Source organism: Hyperolius riggenbachi, chromosome 11 (assembly GCF_040937935.1).
Source record: "Hyperolius riggenbachi isolate aHypRig1 chromosome 11, aHypRig1.pri, whole genome shotgun sequence".
In the NCBI taxonomy this organism is placed as follows: Eukaryota; Metazoa; Chordata; class Amphibia; order Anura; family Hyperoliidae; genus Hyperolius; species Hyperolius riggenbachi.
In genome coordinates this window covers 229,675,686-229,696,506 of record NC_090656.1, presented here as the reverse complement: position 1 = coordinate 229,696,506, position 20,821 = coordinate 229,675,686, and the positions used below count along the sequence as shown (strand labels likewise).

At 48.4% G+C, this 20,821-nt stretch overlaps 1 protein-coding gene across 1 annotated transcript in view; it reads right to left on the bottom strand.

Annotated features, from left to right (window-relative positions):
• The window catches only part of EXT2 (exostosin glycosyltransferase 2), a 120,497-nt gene that overhangs the window by 56,788 nt on the left and 42,888 nt on the right, over window positions 1-20,821 (bottom strand). The window contains exon 8 of the mRNA XM_068260821.1: window positions 18,893-19,024. Within this exon, the coding sequence (XP_068116922.1) occupies window positions 18,893-19,024 (132 nt within the window). The remainder of the gene's footprint in view (window positions 1-18,892; window positions 19,025-20,821) is intronic.

Below are 20,821 nucleotides of genomic sequence, written 5' to 3'. Positions count from 1 at the left end.
TACAGCAGATGCATTGGTTACCTCAGCAACAGCAATCCCCTCACTGAGGCCTAGTGCACACCAGAGCGGTTCTGCTGCGGTTTGCGATCCACTTGCGGGTGCAGATCCGCTAGGGTCATGTATTTCAATGGGCTGGTGCACACCAGAGCGGGAGGCGTTTTGCAGAAACGCATACTCCCGGGCTGCTGCAGATTTTGGATTGCGGATGCGTTTCTGCCTCAATGTTAAGTATAGGAAAAACGCAAACCGCTCTGAAAAACGGCACTTCAGGGCGGTTTGCCAGGCGTTTTTTGTTACAGTAGCTGTTCAGTAACAGCTTTACTGTAACAATACATGAAATCTACTACACCAAAAACGCTTCACAAAACCGCAAAATGCTAGCTGAAACGCTACAGAAAAAAAAGGAAAAGCATTTCAAAATCTGCTAGCATCTTGCGGATCTGCTAGCGGTTTCTGGTGTGCACCAGGCCTTAGAGACCTTCCTAACTCCTCCTATTTTACAACAGTTTTAGAAGGAATCTGCACTGTTTAGTGTCTGAGACAGTTCTGCACGGATTTCTAAAAACCTACCAATATTTTGTCTCAGACACTCTTGCTAAATGTCCCCCTCTGAGTTTTGTTTTTATCCAGGGTGCCCCCCCCCCCCCTCCTTTTCACCCTACGTACGAATTCATTATCTCATAAGTTTATTTTTTCTTGAGGTTTGCGTCACGTTATTTCTGGGTTCCTCTGCTCTCGTGGTGGGTAGCAATGTGCCTGTCCACATCTGATAGTGATAGAGAATTTATAATACACACACACCCTGTGACTAAGCAGCCAGTTGTGGGGTGAATCGAGTTGGCGGTGAGCAGTGCGGACATCTTCAGGCCAGTCCCTGCAGACAAGGCCTTTATTGTGCGGCGCAGCAGCGGCTGATCCATATTCACACGCCTCGCCGTGCATATGGAAGCAGTCAGCAGCGTCTGCCACTAGCAATTACCCCGCTGTGTAACACGGTATAAACAAGTCAGACTTCACAGCACCTCAGCGGATGATGTGACCCCAGGAACGCTGGCTGCAACGCAAGCCCTCCAACCAAACGTTACCATGCACGGTGCAGAGAAGCCAATCATCTACCCCTCCAACCAAACGTTACCATGCACGGCACAGACAAGCCAATTATCTACCCCTCCAACCACACGTTACCATGCACGGTGCAGAGAAGCCAGTCATCTACCCCTCCAACCAAACGTTACTATGCACGCCGCAGACAAGCCAACTATCTAACCCTCCAACCAAACGTTACCATGCACGGCACAGACAAGCCAATCATCTACCCCTCCAACCAAACGTTACCATGCACGGTGCTGACAAGCCAGTCATCTACCCCTCCAACCAAACGTTACTATGCACTATGACAAGCCAATCATCTACCCCTCCAACCAAACGTTACCATGCACGGTGCAGACAAGCCAATCATCTACCCCTCCAACCAAACGTTACCATGCACGGCACAGACAAGCCAATCATCTACCCCTCCAACCAAACGTTACCATGCACGGCACAGACAAGCCAATCATCTACCCTCCAACCAAACGTTACCATGCACGGTGCAGACAAGCCAATCATCTACCCCTCCAACCAAACGCTACCATGCACGGTGCAGACAAGCCAATCATCTACCCCTCCAACCAAACGTTACCATGCACGGCGCAGACAAGCCAATCATCTACCCCTCCAACCAAACGTTACCATGCACGGTGCTGACAAGCCAGTCATCTACCCCTCCAACCAAACGTTACCATGCACGGCACAGACAAGCCAATCATCTACCCTCCAACCAAACGTTACCATGCACGGTGCAGACAAGCCAATCATCTACCCCTCCAACCAAACGTTACCATGCACGGTGCAGAGAAGCCAATCATCTACCCCTCCAACCAAACGTTACCATGCACGGCGCAGACAAGCCAGTCATCTACCCCTCCAACCAAACGTTACCATGCACGGTGCAGAGAAGCCAGTCATCTACCCCTCCAACCAAACGTTACTATGCACGCCGCAGACAAGCCAACTATCTAACCCTCCAACCAAACGTTACCATGCACGGCACAGACAAGCCAATCATCTACCCCTCCAACCAAACGTTACCATGCACGGCACAGACAAGCCAGTCATCTACCCCTCCAACCAAACGTTACTATGCACTATGACAAGCCAATCATCTACCCCTCCAACCAAACATTACCATGCACAGTGCAGACAAGCCAATTATCTACCCCTCCAACCAAACTTTACCATGCACGGCACAGACAAGCCAGTCATCTACCCCTACAACCAAACGTTACCATGCACGGTGCAGACAAGCCAATCATCTACCCCTACAACCAAACGTTACTATGCACGGTGCAGACAAGCCAATCATCTACCCCTCCAACCAAACGTTACCATGCACGGTGCAGACAAGCCAATCATCTACCCCGCCAACCAAACGTTACCATGCACGGTGCAGACAAGCCAATCATCTACCCCTCCAACCAAACGTTACCATGCACGGTGCAGACAAGCCAATCATCTACCCCTCCAACCAAACGTTACCATGCACGGTGCTGACAAGCCAGTCATCTACCCCTCCAACCAAACGTTACCATGCACAGCACAGACAAGCCAATCATCTACCCTCCAACCAAACGTTACTATGCACGGTGCAGACAAGCCAATTATCTACCCCTCCAACCAAACGCTACCATGCACGGCACAGACAAGCCAATCATCTACCCCTTCAACCAAATGCTACAATGCACGGCGCAGACAAGCCAATCATCTACCCCTCCAACCAAACGTTACCATGCACGGTGCTGACAAGCCAGTCATCTACCCCTCCAACCAAACGTTACCATGCACGGCACAGACAAGCCAATCATCTACCCTCCAACCAAACGTTACCATGCACGGTGCAGACAAGCCAATCATCTACCCCTTCAACCAAACGTTACCATGCACGGTGCAGACAAGCCAATCATCTACCCCTCCAACCAAACATTACCATGCACGGTGCAGACAAGCCAATCATTTACCCCTCCAACCAAACGTTACCATGCACGGTGCAGAGAAGCCAATCATCTACCCCTCCAACCAAACGTTACCATGCACGGCGCAGACAAGCCAATCATCTACCCCTCCAACCAAACATTACCATGCACGGCGCAGACAAGCCAATCATCTACCCCTCCAACCAAACATTACCATGCACGGCGCAGACAAGCCAATCATCTACCCCTCCAACCAAACATTACCATGCACGGCGCAGACAAGCCAATCATCTACCCCTCCAACCAAACATTACCATGCACGGCGCAGACAAGCCAATCATTTACCCCTCCAACCAAACGTTACCATGCGCGGCGCAGACAAGCCAATCATCTACCCCTCCAACCAAACATTACCATGCACGGTGCAGACAAGCCAATCATCTACCCCTCCAACCAAACGTTACCATGCACGGTGCAGACAAGCCAATCATCTACCCCTCCAAGCAAACATTACCATGCACGGCGCAGACAAGCCAGTCATCTACCCCTCCAACCACACGTTACCATGCACGGTGCAGACAAGCCAGTCATCTACCCCTCCAACCACACGTTACCATGCACGGTGCAGACAAGCCAGTCATCTACCCCTCCAACCAAACGTTACTATGCACTATGACAAGCCAATCATCTACCCCTCCAACCAAACGTTACTATGCACGGTGCAGACAAGCCAATCATTTACCCCTCCAACCAAACGTTACCATGCATGGTGCAGACAAGCCAATCATCTACCCCTCCAACCAAACGTTACCATGCACGGCGCAGACAAGCCAATCATCTACCCCTCCAACCAAACGTTACCATGCACGGCGCAGACAAGCCAGTCATCTACCCCTCCAACCACACGTTACCATGCGCGGCGCAGACAAGCCAATCATCTACCCCTCCAACCAAACGTTACCATGCACGGTGCAGACAAGCCAATCATCTACCCCTCCAACCACACGTTACCATGCACGGTGCAGACAAGCCAGTCATCTACCCCTCCAACCAAACGTTACTATGCACGGTGCAGACAAGCCAATCATTTACCCCTCCAACCAAACGTTACCATGCACGGTGCAGACAAGCCAATCATCTACCCCTCCAACCAAACGTTACCATGCACGGTGCAGACAAGCCAATCATCTACCCTCCAACCAAACGCTACCATGCACGGTGCAGATAAGCCAATCATCTACCCCTCCAACCAAACGTTACCATGCACGGTGCAGACAAGCCAGTCATCTACCCCTCCAACCAAACGCTACCATGCACGGTGCAGATAAGCCAATCATCTACCCCTCCAACCAAACGTTACCATGCACGCCGCAGACACGCCAATCATCTACCCCTCCAACCAAACGTTACCATGCGCGGCGCAGACAAGCCAATCATCTACCCCTCCAACCAAACGTTACCATGCACGGTGCAGACAAGCCAATCATCTACCCCTCCAACCAAACGTTACCATGCACGGTGCAGACAAGCCAATCATCTACCCCTCCAACCAAACGTTACCATGCACGGCGCAGACAAGCCAGTCATCTACCCCTCCAACCAAACGTTACCATGCACGGTGCAGACAAGCCAATCATCTACCCCTACAACCAAACGTTACTATGCACGGTGCAGACAAGCCAATCATCTACCCCTCCAACCAAACGTTACCATGCACGGTGCTGACAAGCCAATCATCTACCCCTCCAACCAAACGTTACCATGCACGGTGCAGACAAGCCAATCATCTACCCCTCCAACCAAACGTTACCATGCACGGTGCAGACAAGCCAATCATCTACCCCTACAACCAAACGTTACTATGCACGGTGCAGACAAGCCAATCATCTACCCCTACAACCAAACGTTACCATGCACGGTGCTGACAAGCCAGTCATCTACCCCTCCAACCAAACGTTACCATGCGCGGCGCAGACAAGCCAATCATCTACCCCTCCAACCAAACGTTACCATGCACGGTGCTGACAAGCCAGTCATCTACCCCTCCAACCAAACGTTACTATGCACTATGACAAGCCAATCATCTACCCCTCCAACCAAACGTTACCATGCACGGCACAGACAAGCCAATCATCTACCCCTCCAACCAAACGTTACCATGCACGGTGCAGACAAGCCAGTCATCTACCCCTCCAACCAAACATTACCATGCACGGTGCTGACAAGCCAGTCATCTACCCCTCCAACCAAACGTTACCATGCACGGCGCAGACAAGCCAGTCATCTACCCCTCCAACCAAACGTTACTATGCACTATGACAAGCCAATCATCTACCCCTCCAACCAAACGTTACCATGCACGGTGCAGACAAGCCAATCATCTACCCCTCCAACCAAACGTTACCATGCACGGTGCTGACAAGCCAGTCATCTACCCCTCCAACCAAACGTTACCATGCACGGCACAGACAAGCCAATCATCTACCCTCCAACCAAACGTTACCATGCACGGTGCAGACAAGCCAATCATCTACCCCTTCAACCAAACGTTACCATGCACGGTGCAGACAAGCAAATCATCTACCCCTCCAACCAAACATTACCATGCACGGTGCAGACAAGCCAATCATTTACCCCTCCAACCAAACGTTACCGTGCACGGTGCAGAGAAGCCAATCATCTACCCCTCCAACCAAACGTTACCATGCACGGCGCAGACAAGCCAATCATCTACCCCTCCAACCAAACATTACCATGCACGGCGCAGACAAGCCAATCATCTACCCCTCCAACCAAACATTACCATGCACGGCGCAGACAAGCCAATCATCTACCCCTCCAACCAAACATTACCATGCACGGCGCAGACAAGCCAATCATCTACCCCTCCAACCAAACATTACCATGCACGGCGCAGACAAGCCAATCATTTACCCCTCCAACCAAACGTTACCATGCACGGTGCAGACAAGCCAATCATCTACCCCTCCAACCAAACGTTACCATGCACGGTGCAGACAAGCCAATCATCTACCCCTCCAACCAAACATTACCATGCACGGCGCAGACAAGCCAGTCATCTACCCCTCCAACCACACGTTACCATGCACGGTGCAGACAAGCCAGTCATCTACCCCTCCAACCACACGTTACCATGCACGGTGCAGACAAGCCAGTCATCTACCCCTCCAACCACACGTTACCATGCACGGTGCAGACAAGCCAGTCATCTACCCCTCCAACCAAACGTTACTATGCACTATGACAAGCCAATCATCTACCCCTCCAACCAAACGTTACTATGCACGGTGCAGACAAGCCAATCATTTACCCCTCCAACCAAACGTTACCATGCATGGTGCAGACAAGCCAATCATCTACCCCTCCAACCAAACGTTACCATGCATGGTGCAGACAAGCCAATCATCTACCCCTCCAACCAAACGTTACCATGCACGGTGCAGAGAAGCCAATCATCTACCCCTCCAACCAAACGTTACCATGCACGGCGCAGACAAGCCAGTCATCTACCCCTCCAACCAAACGTTACCATGCACGGCGCAGACAAGCCAATCATCTACCCCTCCAACCAAACGCTACCATGCACGGTGCAGACAAGCCAATCATCTACCCCTCCAACCAAACGTTACCATGCACGGCACAGACAAGCCAATCATCTACCCCTCCAACCAAACGTTACCATGCACGGCGCAGACAAGCCAATCATTTACCCCTCCAACCAAACCTTACCATGCACGGCGCAGACAAGCCAATCATCTACCCCTCCAACCAAACGCTACCATGCACGGTGCAGACAAGCCAATCATCTACCCTCCAACCAAACGTTACCATGCACGGCGCAGACAAGCCAGTCATCTGTCAGCGGATCCAGTCCATATCAAAAGGGTAACCAAATCTTGAATTTAAAGTGAACTCAAGGTGAAAGGGATATGAAAGCTGCCATATTTATCTCATTTTAAACAATACCAGCCCTGCTGGTATATTTGGTTGCAGTAGTGTCTGAATAACACCAGAAACAAGCATGCAGCTAATCTTGTCAGTTCTGACAATAATGTCAGAAACACCCAACCTGCTGCATGCACACAGGAAGATACACACTTCCTGTTCCCAGACACAGAGGTCAGCAATTTTTAACAGATCACAATAAAGACAACAGCTAAGCACGCAGGTCCACTCTATTATTTATTAATTTGTACGTACTTTTAAAGCAAACCTGACTGAAAATTAAAAGTTAAAATAAACATAAACAGGTCATATTTACCTCCTGCAGAGTTTATGCATCAATCTATTTCTCCTCATATCCGGTTTGTCTACTGTGAGCGATGGAATTCTCCATCCTCCAATTTAAAAATGGCAATGATCCTGTAACAGCTTCCGGGTCAGCACACTGTTAAACTGTAATATCGCCCACTTGAGCCATAGGAAAGCATGGACATTACCTTGCACATCAGTTATCCTTTCAGTTATAACTGACAGCAACTGATACACACAATAACTGAAAGCAAATTATATATTTCAGTCCTGGCAAAGGAATCATTGTAAGAAAAAATAAATGGTGAGCTTCGGAGAGGAATTGATGGCGAGTTAAGTATGTAATATTAATTTGCCGATATGTCATGTGTTTATTAAAAATTTTACTCGGTGAGGCCGGATTCACACTATAAGCACTTTTCTGAGCACATTGTGATTGATTAGCGCTTTTAAAAATTTCTCCCATTCACTTTCATTAAAAACGCAGTAAAAATCGCAGCAATTTTTACCGCAATTTTAATGAACGTAAATGGGAGAAATTTTTATAAAGCGCTCAGAAAACGCTAATCAATCACAAAACGCTCAGAAAAAAGCTTATAGTGTGGCTGAGCCCTTAAAGTTCACTTTAAATTACTGTGCACATTTTTCACACAGGTTTTCCTTCAAGGTTGAAGGGAACATGAGATGAGAGGGATATGGAGGCTTCCATTTGTATTTCCCTTTAAAGCGGAACCGAGATGAAAAACTAACTATAACAAGTAACTTGTCTATATATCTTATCTAAAGTTTACACAGCAAATCTGGCTGCAAACAGCTTCAACAGTTTATGATGATTTATTCCTGTGATACAATGAGAGCGGCCATGTTCTGTTTGTCATCATTATACAGGTAATCTGCAACTGCATCTCCACCCCTCAGCCTGTGAAAAATTCACTCCCCTGTCCCTCTGAAATCTCTGGCTAGTAACCTCCTCTATAACAGACATCAAACAAATGACAGCATTCATAGGCTGCAACTGAATTGTAGACCAACAGAGGCATGCAGAGCCCCACAGGGGCTAAATACATGCCTTGAATGCAAATGCCTCTGTTGGTCTACAATTCAGTTGCAGCCTATTAGCGCTGTCATTTGTTTGATGTCTGTTTGAGAGAACTGTTTATACCATTTTATGACTAGCAGCACTAGGAAAAAAATTGTGTTTTTATTGTTAGACTAGCGGTAGGTCTTCCCCGAGAGGACCCGTCATCGCCGTGGGGAAGTCTAGTAGGGAATAATTTGTGCATATATTATTTATACTGAAGCTAACGTCCTCCTTTGCTGTACCTGTTTTGAATGTACGTTGTGTATTTTAGTCCACAATTGTGGAGCTCTGCACATCTATTGCAGGTAGTCAATTCGGGTGCAGCCTCTGTTTGGAAGCGCTGCCAATGTCTCCTGCTGTAGTAACCTCCTCCTCCTGCCCAGACTGAGCTCCCATAAGCCCTTGCGACATGGGTCTGAGTGCCTTGCCGTTTTGGAGAAGCTGTGGCCGAGGCTTGTTTAGTTTATAGGGAATTAGAGTATTAAAACAAAAAAAAAAATAATATTTGGCTTGAGGAATTCCCTATAAACTATATGTAAGGAACACAATTATGCAATGAATAAAACTTCATCTCGGATCCACTTTAAACAATTGCCTGGCAGAACTGCTGATCCTCTGCTTCTCTATAGCCATAGCCCCTGAACAAGCATGCAGCAGATCAGGTGCTCTGATTAATATCAGCAGATCAACAGGACAGCCAGGCAACTGCCATGGTTTACAAGGAAATAAATATGGCAGCCTCCATATCCCTTACCTCGGGGTTGCCTTTAAATCAAGTAAAAAGATTTGTTTCTCATCAGACGATTGAGCATACTGATAAATCTTGAGGATTTTCTTTTTCATTTCCTGTTCTCTTGTTGTGACTACTGGAAGAAGGAAGTGTCCCCAACCCAACATGGATAAAAAAGCCATAAAAACCTCATCTATCCCTCTACCACTCTATTCAAAACTGGATACAAAGTTGTGGCTGCAGCTGCGCTTTAATTTAACCAGCCGGGCGGTATGGACGAGCTCAGCTCGTCCATTACCGCCAGAGGGTGCCGCTCAGGCCCTGCTGGGCCGATTTTAATGAAATAAAAAGCAGCACACGCAGCCGGCACTTTGCCAGCCGCGCGTGCTACCTGATCGCCGCCGCACCGCGGCGATCCGCCGCACCGCGGCGATCCGCCGCGTGCAGCGGCGAAAGAGGGTTCCCCCAGCCGCCCGAGCCCAGCGTAGCCGGAACAAACAGTTCCGGCCAGCGCTAAGGGCTGGATCGGAGGCGGCTGACGTCAAGACGTCAGGTGACGTCCATGACGTCACTCCGCTCGTCGCCATGGCGACGATGTAAGCGAAACACGGAAGGACGCTCATTGCGGCCTTCCGTGTTACTTCTGGCCGCCGGAGGCGATCAGAAGAACGCATCCGGAGCGCCCTCTAGTGGGCTTTCATGCAGCCAACTTTCAGTTGGCTGCATGGAATAGTTTTTTTTTTATTTAAAAAAAACCCTCCCGCAGCCGCCCTGGCGATCTTATCAGAACGCCAGGGTGGTTAAAGAGATCCAGAGATGAAACACCCTCTTGTATTTTACCTTATAAATCAGTGGGAACATGACAGTAAACACCTAATCTGCTCTTTGTTTCATTGTTCTCTGTTTAATCTGACTGTTATCACCTCTGATAAGGATCCCCGACTGAGCACTCAGTCTGGCTTTGCTATGGAAAGATTATAGCGGAGTCTGTCTTGTCTGGTGTCTTTTCAAGCCCAAGCCTGCCCCCTTGCGGCTCTGCTATAATGACTCAGCTATAATCATTCCCGGCAAAGCCAGACTGAATGCTCAGTCCGGGATTCTTATCACAGCTGATAACAGACACTTTTAGCAGTGAGGATGAAACGGAGAGCATGGTAAGCGTTTTCTCTAATGTTCTTACTGATTTATATGGTAAAATACACAAGGGTGCTTCGTCTCTCGTTCCCTTTAACATAGCAGAATTTACATACAAACACAGCAAACCATAACAGGGTCTCTTGAAGAGTCTTCTGTACCTGCACATCATAGGCCGGATTCATAAACAGCACGCAGAACAGCTACATAAACGTATCCACAGCTCGCGTCTCAGTAACACGATACAGATCTCTGTAATTAACAGGTGCTGGTAAAATCTCCGCTATTCCAATCTCCAGAGATACAGCAGCTGTCCATTTCCACCTGCTGACCCCGAGAGGACATTGAGGACACAGCAAGCACTATAGAGAAGCTTCAGTGTCTCCACCCACTCTCCAGGCCAGAGACTAGAGAGCAGAACCAGGAACCGCATGGAGGACCAAGGCCTGAAAGTTCAGAACTGGCTCAATCTAAACCATTTAGAGGTCCTGATCTTCTTCTGCACAGCCATCAACACCCTGAGGTCCACAACTGGCTGGTCATTAAATGTTTCCACTTAACAAGTGGCCCTGTTGGATAGACACTGAAACAGGCCTTTCAAAGGTTCGGTTTCAAGTAGACTGGAGAGTCGGCGACCCCCCTGCTAGAGCGTCTGCTGTCTGAGACCTCTTGACCTCTTCAAAAGGAAAGATTGGGCACAGGAGCAAGCCAATAATTCAGTCCTGTTAGCAGGAAACCACTGCCAGGTGAGAGGTGAAGGGGACACGGCCAGGCCGAGAGGCGACTTGTGGTCCTGTTGTTATTATGGCAGGAGGCAAACCCAATTGTGAATGACTGATGTTCTGATGGTTCTCCTATCTGGGCAGAGCTTATCTATTACAGACAAAAAGATGCGATTACTGCATACTTTCCAAATGGCCACGCCAACTGACACAAGCACAGAAAGTAAACAATTGTGATTGGCTGTTGGTGATCTAGTGAAGTGGATAGGTACGTACACACCCACTACTGGCGACAACGACCCTCCTGCTGCGCGTACGTTCAGCTGACAGTAGTGTATGTGTACGCGCTGTCGGCGTACTGATAAAGCTGTTTCTCAACGATCCGCTGAGCTGATCGATCAGAAACAGCCTTATCAGTCTGCGGACAGCGCGTACACATGCACTACTGTCGGCTGAACGTCCGCCCAGCAGGAGGGTCTGAAAGACCAGTCGTTGCCACCGGTAGTGCGTGTGTATGCACCTGATCACTCATAATCTACTCCTGCTATATCACACTTATAGATTTGCAGCAGATTCGCCCATCAGATAGATTCCTGTCAGATTCTACTCGACAGGCATCTGACAGGAATCTATCTGATGTGTGCCACACACTAGGAACCGATTTCCAATAGATTTCAGAATTAAATCTAATGGAAATCAATCTAAATGCATTATTGGACCATTAGATCCAATGCAACTCTATGGGCCATCCATCTGCTGCCAGCAGCAGATCGACCTAGATTTTCCATCCTGTCAGATAGATCAAATCGGTCGAAATTGGCCACAAATCGATCTATAGATTTGGTAGTATCGATTTCCGATTGATCAATCGATCGATGGCTGAAATTGACCAGTGTATGGGCCCCTTAAGACTTTCACACGATTATTTAGTTAACAGTGGCATAACTAGACGGCAGCAGCCCCTGTGATCACAGGAGGGTCCAGAGCTGTTCTGGGACCCAAAATACTAACCAAAGCAAAGAAAGATAGCATGGGAAATTTCAGCACAGCCGGTGCCGCCGTAGGCTGTAATCAGAATTACGGCTAAAGCGGCACTTAGACAGTAATTTGGACTCCGTTAAAAGACGCCTAAATTATTTTAAAAAACAGCGTAATTCGTCCGCCAACAATATCTGGCTACTGAATTACATCTTTACCCCCCCCCCTTCCCATCACACCCCCCACCTGAGTCCATGGCGGCCTGAAGGGGAAATAGTAACTAACGCAACCGGGACCTTTTTGCAGGATCAGGGTGAGCTATTTTTTAGCTTTACCCTGCACCCAAATCTCCTGGCAGGTAAATTACATGTACGCCTACTAACCTTCCCTTCCCCAAATGCAGAGGTCCATCCTTCAGATCAGGTGTTTTTTGTGGCTACACTTGTTAAGCCCCGTTCACACTGCACGTGTTCCCATCCACGTTTCGGGAACGCATGCAGAAGGCAGACACGCACTACATCCGACAGTGCATAGACCGCACTGTCTGATGTTCACACTGCATGCGCTCCGGGAAATGGGATCAGCCATGCAACGCATACAAACGCGCATGACGTGCATTCGTGTACACTGCGTTCCGAAAACACGGCCGTGCGCGTTTGCTAATGTGAACGTGGCCTTATGGGTGTGAAGATCATGACGGCCACATTTGTTTTGCGACCTCATGAGGTGACCCCAAAGGCTGTGAAGGGCACCAAGGGGAGGGGTGTGAGCATTGGGGAGGGGGGGGCCTAAAAGTTTCGCTGGAGGGCCCATGAACTTTAGTAAAACCACTGTTAATAGGTAACAAAAAAACTCTACTGTATTGACCTACACCTGTCTGTACATTTGAAATCCGTCCTGACATCACACTGTGGGAGGGGTTTCACCACAATGGTCTCTATTCATAAAGCATTCCCGCATGCGGTAATGCTCAAAACAGCTGACTTTCCCGACCATTTAGCAAAGTGTTCATTCATAAAAGCTGTTTCCGTATGAAAAGCTACAATTGGTGAGCAGTGCGGGAAATTACCGCCTTGTGCAGAGATTATCTCAACACGTCAATTCATAAAGATTAGAGCAAGCGGAATTGTGACGGAGAATACCGGCTGTTTAGAAAAGGTGATAAGAGAGCGGATAACAGCTAAGTTAATGGAGACAGGCCTCCCGGGAAGCAGCAGTGAGAGCAGAACAAAAAAGGCATTCCGTAATACCCAGGCTGTGTTTTTTAACCCCTTGGGTACCTGTTTTCAGATAAATTTCACATCAGACAGCCTGCATGTGTAACATTTCTTGAAGTTCTACTAAGTTGTGGCAATTAAATAGATTGTTTAGAAAGACTAATAGACAGATTCAGCGCAAGGAGAGGCAGTTTAAAAAAAAATGCACATCTAAAGGAATGCTGGGGCTGCCTCCTTTATAGTAACTGTCTCCGCACAGAGAAATGTATCAACTCAGCCAGCAAATGTAACAGCTCAGCAGCACTGCCAGTTTAGTGCAGGAATTCCCCGACCTATTATCGCAAGTGTAAACTTTTTTATGAATTAGCACACAAAAGTCTAAAATACCGATGCGGTGTTTTCCCTCCAAGATTTTTCCCCCCCGCAAATGTTTTATGAATAGATCCCAATATCAGCCATACAGAGCCCCCTGATGATCTGTTTGTGAAAAGGAAAATATTTCTCGTGGGAAAGGGGGTATCAGCTACTGATTGGGATGAAGTTCAATTCTTGGCTTACGTCATGAGTTGTACCTGCCCTTTCCTTCCTAAGTGGCTTCCATCAGCAAGCGGTTATTTCTAGTCATGTGATCCTCGTGAGAGGCTTAGTGGGCACCGGTCTAGTGACAGTTAGCCAATAGGAGCAGTGCAGTGAAGCAGGAGCAGGCACAGTCTACAACTCAGGCCAGACCTTCATTTGTAAACAGCTGGACACAGCAAGGCCGATGCTAACGGCCCTGCCCTGCTTGCTTTACCACTCCCGTCACCACTTCCTGGAAGTTATTATTTGTGCGTTCACCTCACCTTGGCGTTCATCTCAAATGTCCGATCTAGGGTTGGGCCCTTCTCTAGCTCCTGGTGGTCCTAGTCCCATCCATGAAAACATGGTGGCACACACAACACCTAGAGTAAATGTATAAGTGGCTGAAATGGTAGGAGTGCCCAGTTCATAGCTGTGGCACAAGAGACGTTTCTTGGTCATTTTCTCAGGCAAAGTGGCAAATTTCCCTTCTGGTAAAAATGACCATGCAAAACGGACATCACAGCCGGAGCCTCGGTAACATCAATGCGTTGTTCGTGTTTTATTGCTTTCCTGAGCTTTCCCATTCGCTAACTCTCCTCTAAGGGCAACAGATGAAGTAAAAATCCCTTTTTTCGTACAATGATCGTTACGTCAAAAAACGTAAAACGTAGCCGTAAGAGACTATTGCTTATTTTAGTTAAAAGCCCTTTAAAAAGGGAACACGAACAGAGTATAATTATTTAAAATTCCAACATGGTGAACCTGCAAATAAATATTACATACTTACCTCGCCGTCAGTTCCTCTCAGAAGCTCACCATTTGCATCTAACACAGATTTCTTCCTCCTTCAGACCTGGAGGGCCAACACCATCTCAACACATAAGAAGGCACAGCAAAGACCCTTCTTCCATCGCCAAGTAAAGAAGTTTGGCATGGCCCAGGAACTTCTGAAGTTCTCCTACTCCGCCCACCATTGAGTCGGTCCTTTGCTTCTCCATCCTGGACTGGTACGCTGGCTCATCCGCCAGCGACAGATACCAAATTCAGAGGGTCATTGGCTCAGCGGAGATAATTATTGGAAGACCCGTTCCCCCTCTAGACCTGATCTACAGCACCAGATTGCACACTAGAGCAATGAAAATTGCTGCCGACCACTTCCACCCAGGCCATAGCTTCTTCAGACGGCTAAAAACGGGCCGTAGGTTCTGGACCATCCCCGCAAGGACCACACGGCGCATGAACACTTTTTTCCCTGCAGCCGTCAGACTCTTGAACTCTGCCTGATCCACTCTCTCCCCTGCGGTCAAGTCACTCCCCCCCCTTAGGCCGTAGTTGCCTGCTGGCACCTGACAGTGTTGCTGCTCTGTTCACTTGCTAGTGGTTGTACCCCTATTACTGTCTTATCTTTGCAACACGTTTGTTGTCTCTGTACATCTGTGTTGTTTTTGTTTACTTCCAATGTTGTAGTACTTTCACTGTGCCTAACCATTGTGTCAAACCCAATTCCGAGCATGGCCAGCCGTGCTTGGAAAAATAAAAACAATTCTGATTCAGTTCTGACTAGATGTAATCAGACTTGTCTTTCTGGAAGCTGAAAGCCTTAGGAACCTTATCCCCTATATCAGTTATAACTGAAAAGACAACTGAAGTGCAAGGTAATGTCCATGTTTTCCTAAGGCTCGAGCGATATTACTGGTTAACGGAGTGCTGACACGGAAGCTGTTAAGGGGTAATAGGCATTTATTTGGAGGACAGAGAATTCCATTGATCACAGTGGACAAACAGGAGGCGGGAGAGGATAAAGAGATTAATGAGTAGACTACATGGGAGGCAAGTATGACGTGTATTTATTTTGACTTTTATTTTCCAGTTCAGGTTTGTTTTAAGTAACAAAAGGGATAGAAAAGGCATTTGGTGTCATAACAGGAATGGCACCAATAACCAAATGTCCCACCAACCGATCCACCCCCCCCCCCCCCCCCCCCACACACCATCCATTCACCCGCCAAGCGAGCCCGCTGTCATGACAGATGAAGAACACGGCTCGTTTTAGCTTTCCCTGGTATTTCTGATATTTTTTCCCCTTCTTGAATACCAACCCCTCTAACGCCAATGTGGTTTCAATTATGAATTACCAGACTCTCGAAAAAGGAAAAGCCTTGATTTATTCTGTGTTGTGGTCCAATTATGCACAATGTATTTCCACGGCATACTCTGAGAAAGAATGTCAGCGTGATTCTCATCCTGCGCTGGTTAAAGGGCAGTGGGGGGGTTAGTAACTCCTTCACGACCAGAGGCACGCTAAGGCGGGACGCCATTTAATTCGGCCCGCTCTGTGTGTGCCGGAGGGGGGGGGGGGGGGAATCGAAGCTAAATTATGCATATAATGAGTGGATTGAACAAGGAATAAAAGGGATGGTCGAGTCTGTCTCCAGTTACTTAAAGGATACCCGAAGTGACATGTGACATGATGAGATAGACATGTGTATGTACAGTGCCTAGCACACAAATAACTATGCTGTGTTCCTTTTTTTCTTCCTCTGCATGAAAGAGTTAAATATCAGGTATGTAAGTGGCTGACTCGGCCGCATCTACTCATGTAGATGCGGCTTAAGGAAAACAGAGAAATGCCCCCCGTATGTATTTAGAGAGTTTAGCCTGTCTAACGCCCCCTCCTCTGTATATAATCACCACTGTAATTTGATCTCTGAGCTGTGTCAGCTGGCTGCCTCGGCAGAGCAGCTAATTTGTAAACAAAGGATGTTAACCCTATGTCTGCTTCCTTGAAAGAAGGAAGTAGACACTGCAGATTTATTGCAGGATTTATATAAGCAAAAAACAAAGAAATGTTTTTATTTAAAGGTTATTATGCTGTTGCTTATATCTTTTACAGCAGAGAGGAAATTCTGAGTTCAGGTCCGCTTTAAAGTAAAAAAAGACTGGCTTAATGATATAGGGCTAGAGAGGATCAACAACGGAGAGAAGAGTCTCAGGGAGGGGGGCAAAGGGGTCTCAGTAATAAATACATTTCTGACACAAGGTAATTCATCCAGGCAGGCCAGATTGCACTGTAACCCTCGGAATTGCGGTTTTGGCAGTTTTGTTTTTTTTATCTAAATCTTTGCTGACGCTCTGGCCACCTTCATCTACGTTGCCGCAGCCTAATTGGTGGCTGCCAAGCTGGTGGCGGGACACGGCATCGTTTCCGAAGAGCTTCGACAGACTTTGGAAACATGGCTGCAACTGCATTGCCAAGGAAAGTGGTGCAGCATCGGATCAGGTAAGTAATTAACTCTGAGATGCCCCCCCCCAGTCCTGCAACATGTGCAGAGCTAAAATGCCGCATTCGAGCAGAACGATGTTATTAAACCCCCCCTCCAAATCCCTGGGGCAAAATTCCACGACTTTCCAGGTCGTGGATTTTGCTGCCCGGGGGAGGCAGAGCTTAGCGCTGTAGCTCTGCCTCTGCTGGAGTCAATCTCTGCAGATCTCCGCCTCTCCCCGCCCCTCTCAGTGAAAGAAGACAGAGGGGCGGGAGGAGGCGGAGATCTGTGGAGATTGACGAGAGTAGAGGCAGAATTACTGCACAAAGCTCTGCCTCTACCAGGAAGGTGCCCCGAATTTTTACCTGGGGATTTGGGGTGTTTAATTACATCGTTCTGCAGCGGGAATGCGGCGTTTTAGCTCTGCACATATTGCTTACACATAAATGTCAAGTAAAAAAAGGAATTTTTTAAGGCTTAAGACTCTTTAGCAGTCCGGCCATTAGGACTATGTGTAGTATTCCTGTTTGATGGTGGGGGCTGTCACATTACATGGACTAGGACAATGCTGAGTAAGTTGGGTGTGTCGCCCCAGCAGTGTGGCTGTCAGCATATGAGCTCAGATGTCACATCCCAGAGAGCTGATCTCTTGTGATAATGAGAATCAGATGAGAGGCATCTGTGTGATTAGTATGCAGAGGACAGAGCTGGGGCCAACCAGTCCGAAACATGCAGAACCCTCTGCGGAGAGCGTCACAAGCCAATCACAGCAAATAACGCCATGCTGCTGTATCTCGCCACAACACGTGAAAGTGGCCACACACTATGCAATCAGTGGCAATTCGAGGAAACATTTGATCCTGTGGCTGAAGCTGGGACAGAGAAATATCTCACCGAGGACCACATGGTGGGGCCGACATAAATACTGAAGCGGTTACCCAAAACAACCAATCAGAAACTTTGTTTAATTCAACAGCTAAATCCTGATTGGTTGCACCAGGTAACTGCTGACCATCCATCTGATACTGAAATTGCAACAAAGCAACGTTTTTGGCAAGTTCCCCTTTAACACACTTTATCTGACAAGTAAGTTTCAGTGAGACTTTGATGTCCATATGATTAGATAGGAGTGGAGGGAGAAAGGAAGAAAAAGGGGTGGGCTGATGTAAAGGTGGGGAGGGGGAGTAATTCTGGTGTAAGAAGTGGGAGAAAAGGGGGAGGACTCTCAAAGGGATCCAAGCAGCTTTATTTTTCTGCAATCTGTCCTGGTTTCTAATAGATGTAGGAGCTGCCACCCCCTTCCTCCTCACTTATCCAACGTAAGGTGAATGTACTCAAGTGTGACTTTTCTAAGCTGTTTGAAGTACAGTGTATCTCATTACCCCTCTTGCTGATAAAAGCTTTTGTTTGCACATTGCTACTGCTAATTACAGCAGTCCTTATCTGCCTGCTCTTTATGGAGAGCAGGCCAAGAAAGTAGGGTAATAAAAGCCTCATGTTAGCATGCATTCTTAATGCGCTATTGAGATGCCCTGAGGGCTAAAATGCTGCGCGGTTCATTTTAAGGAGATACATACATACATACATACATACATACATGTCATCTGCATTGGTTTGACCACACCTATGCCCCAGAGAAAAGGGTCCTGGTGGTGAAAAATGCGAAGACAGATGATGGGATGGGAAATGAAAGATAAGGGGATCGGGAGGAGTTGGGGGTGGGAACGGCAGATGATGAGGTGGGAAGGTGACAGATAAGCGGATAGGGAGGAGGGGGGAAGATGGTGAGGTGGAAAAATGACAGATAAGAGGATGGGGTGGGAGGGTGACAGATAAGGGCATGGGGAGGTGGGGGACAGATGAAGGGTGGGGAGGTGACAGATAAAGGGGCAGGGAAGTGGAGGTGACAGCTTTAGCTCTTACCACAGATGGGGGGTCATTCCAGTCCTCGTAGGATTTGGAGGCGTAGGGGTAGATGCGGTCGTTGATGATCTGCAGTGTGGTCAGGGCGATGGTTTTCATGGACCTGAAGTACCCCTCCCAGAACCAGCGAGCCTGCGGACACAAAACAGGAACGGTCAAGTACAGCAAACGTGACGGCACACTCTACAGTGACAGCTCTGATCGCCATCAGGTGACGGTGGAAGAATGACAGTGACTGCCCACTATCACAGAGATCTGAATTATTTCAGCTACTTCCGATCACCAGCAATGAAAACCTCAGGCCGAGTCTGCCATTTGTAGATAAAACAAGGTGGCGCAGTGGTTAGGACTCTCGCCTTGCAGCAATGGGTTCCCAATTCATATTCCAGCCACGGCACTGTGTGCACAGAGTTTGTATGTTCTCCTCGTGTTTGTGTGGGTTTCCTCCAAGCACTCTAGTTTCCTCCCACATCCCAAAAACAAACATACGTTAAAGGGCTTCCCCCGTTATGGGTCCTAGACTACGATACACACACTACATGATACATACATAGACATACGACTGTGATAATGAGTCCCTCTGAGAGACAGTTAAGTGACAAGACAGTCTACTCTCTGTACATCGCTGCTGAAGATGTCGGCGCTATATAAATGCTAAATAATTATAAAGCACTACATGTCCCCCCTGGTCATATTGCAACACAGTGCGGGCTGCTGGTTAGTACTAAGGTTAGTAAATTGGCAGTGATGTGACAGTCTTATTGTAAACGCGCCACTGACAACTATCTGACAAAGTCATCCTGGATTTAGAGCCCATCATTCCAGAGGGGCCCACTTGTTTCTTGTTTGCACAAATGTGTTATCGCAATTTACAGGAAAAATAGTGTACGACTACCTAGTTCGTAACTTAACAAAAACAAAGGCAAAATTCACGAAAGGATCATCTGAAATCAGTTCAATGTCTAAAACGTAATTACATATCGTAATTGTAGTAATTGCAAAACGTTACGTGAAATTTCATGTAAGCTAAATTAGCGCATTACAATAAACACTAAGACAAAACGAGGCACAGTGGAGGACCGACTGGAGGGGAGGGGGGGGGGGGGGGGGAGTTGGGAGGCAGAAAGACTCTGGGCTGGTACAGAGGGACACAGTGGCAGAGGTGGCACAGAGGGGGGCATTGAGAGAACGCAGGTGGCACAGAGGGAATCGAGGTGGTACAGAGGTGGCACAGAGGGCGGCGTTGAGGAAATGGAGGTGGCACAGAGGAGGGCATTGAGGGAACAGAGGTGGCACAGAGGAGGACAATGAGGGAACAGAGGTGGCACAGAGGGAACAGAGGTGGCACAGAGGGATCGGAGGTGGCACAGAGGGAACGGAGGTGGCACAGAGGGAACGGAGGTGGCACAGAGGGAATGGAGGTGGCACAGAGGGGAGCACTGAGGGTACAGAGGTGGCACAGAGGTGGCACTGAGGGAACAGAGGTGGCACTGAGGGAACAGAGGTGGCACTGAGGGAACAGAGGTGGCACTGAGGGAACAGAGGTGGCACTGAGGGAACAGAGGTGGCACTGAGGGAACAGAGGTGGCACTGAGGGAACAGAGGTGGCACTGAGGGAACAGAGGTGGCACTGAGGGAACAGAGGTGGCACTGAGGGAACAGAGGTGGCACTGAGGGAACAGAGGTGGCACTGAGGGAACAGAGGTGGCACTGAGGGAACAGAGGTGGCACTGAGGGAACAGAGGTGGCACAGAGGAGGGCACTGAGGAAACAGAGGGGGCACTGAGGAAACTGAGGTGGCACAGAGGGGGGCACTGAGGGAACAGAGGTGGCACAGAGGAGGACAATGAGGGAACAGAGGGGGGCACTGGGGAAACGGAGGTGGCACAGAGGAGGACAATGAGGGAACAGAGGTGGCACAGAGGGAAC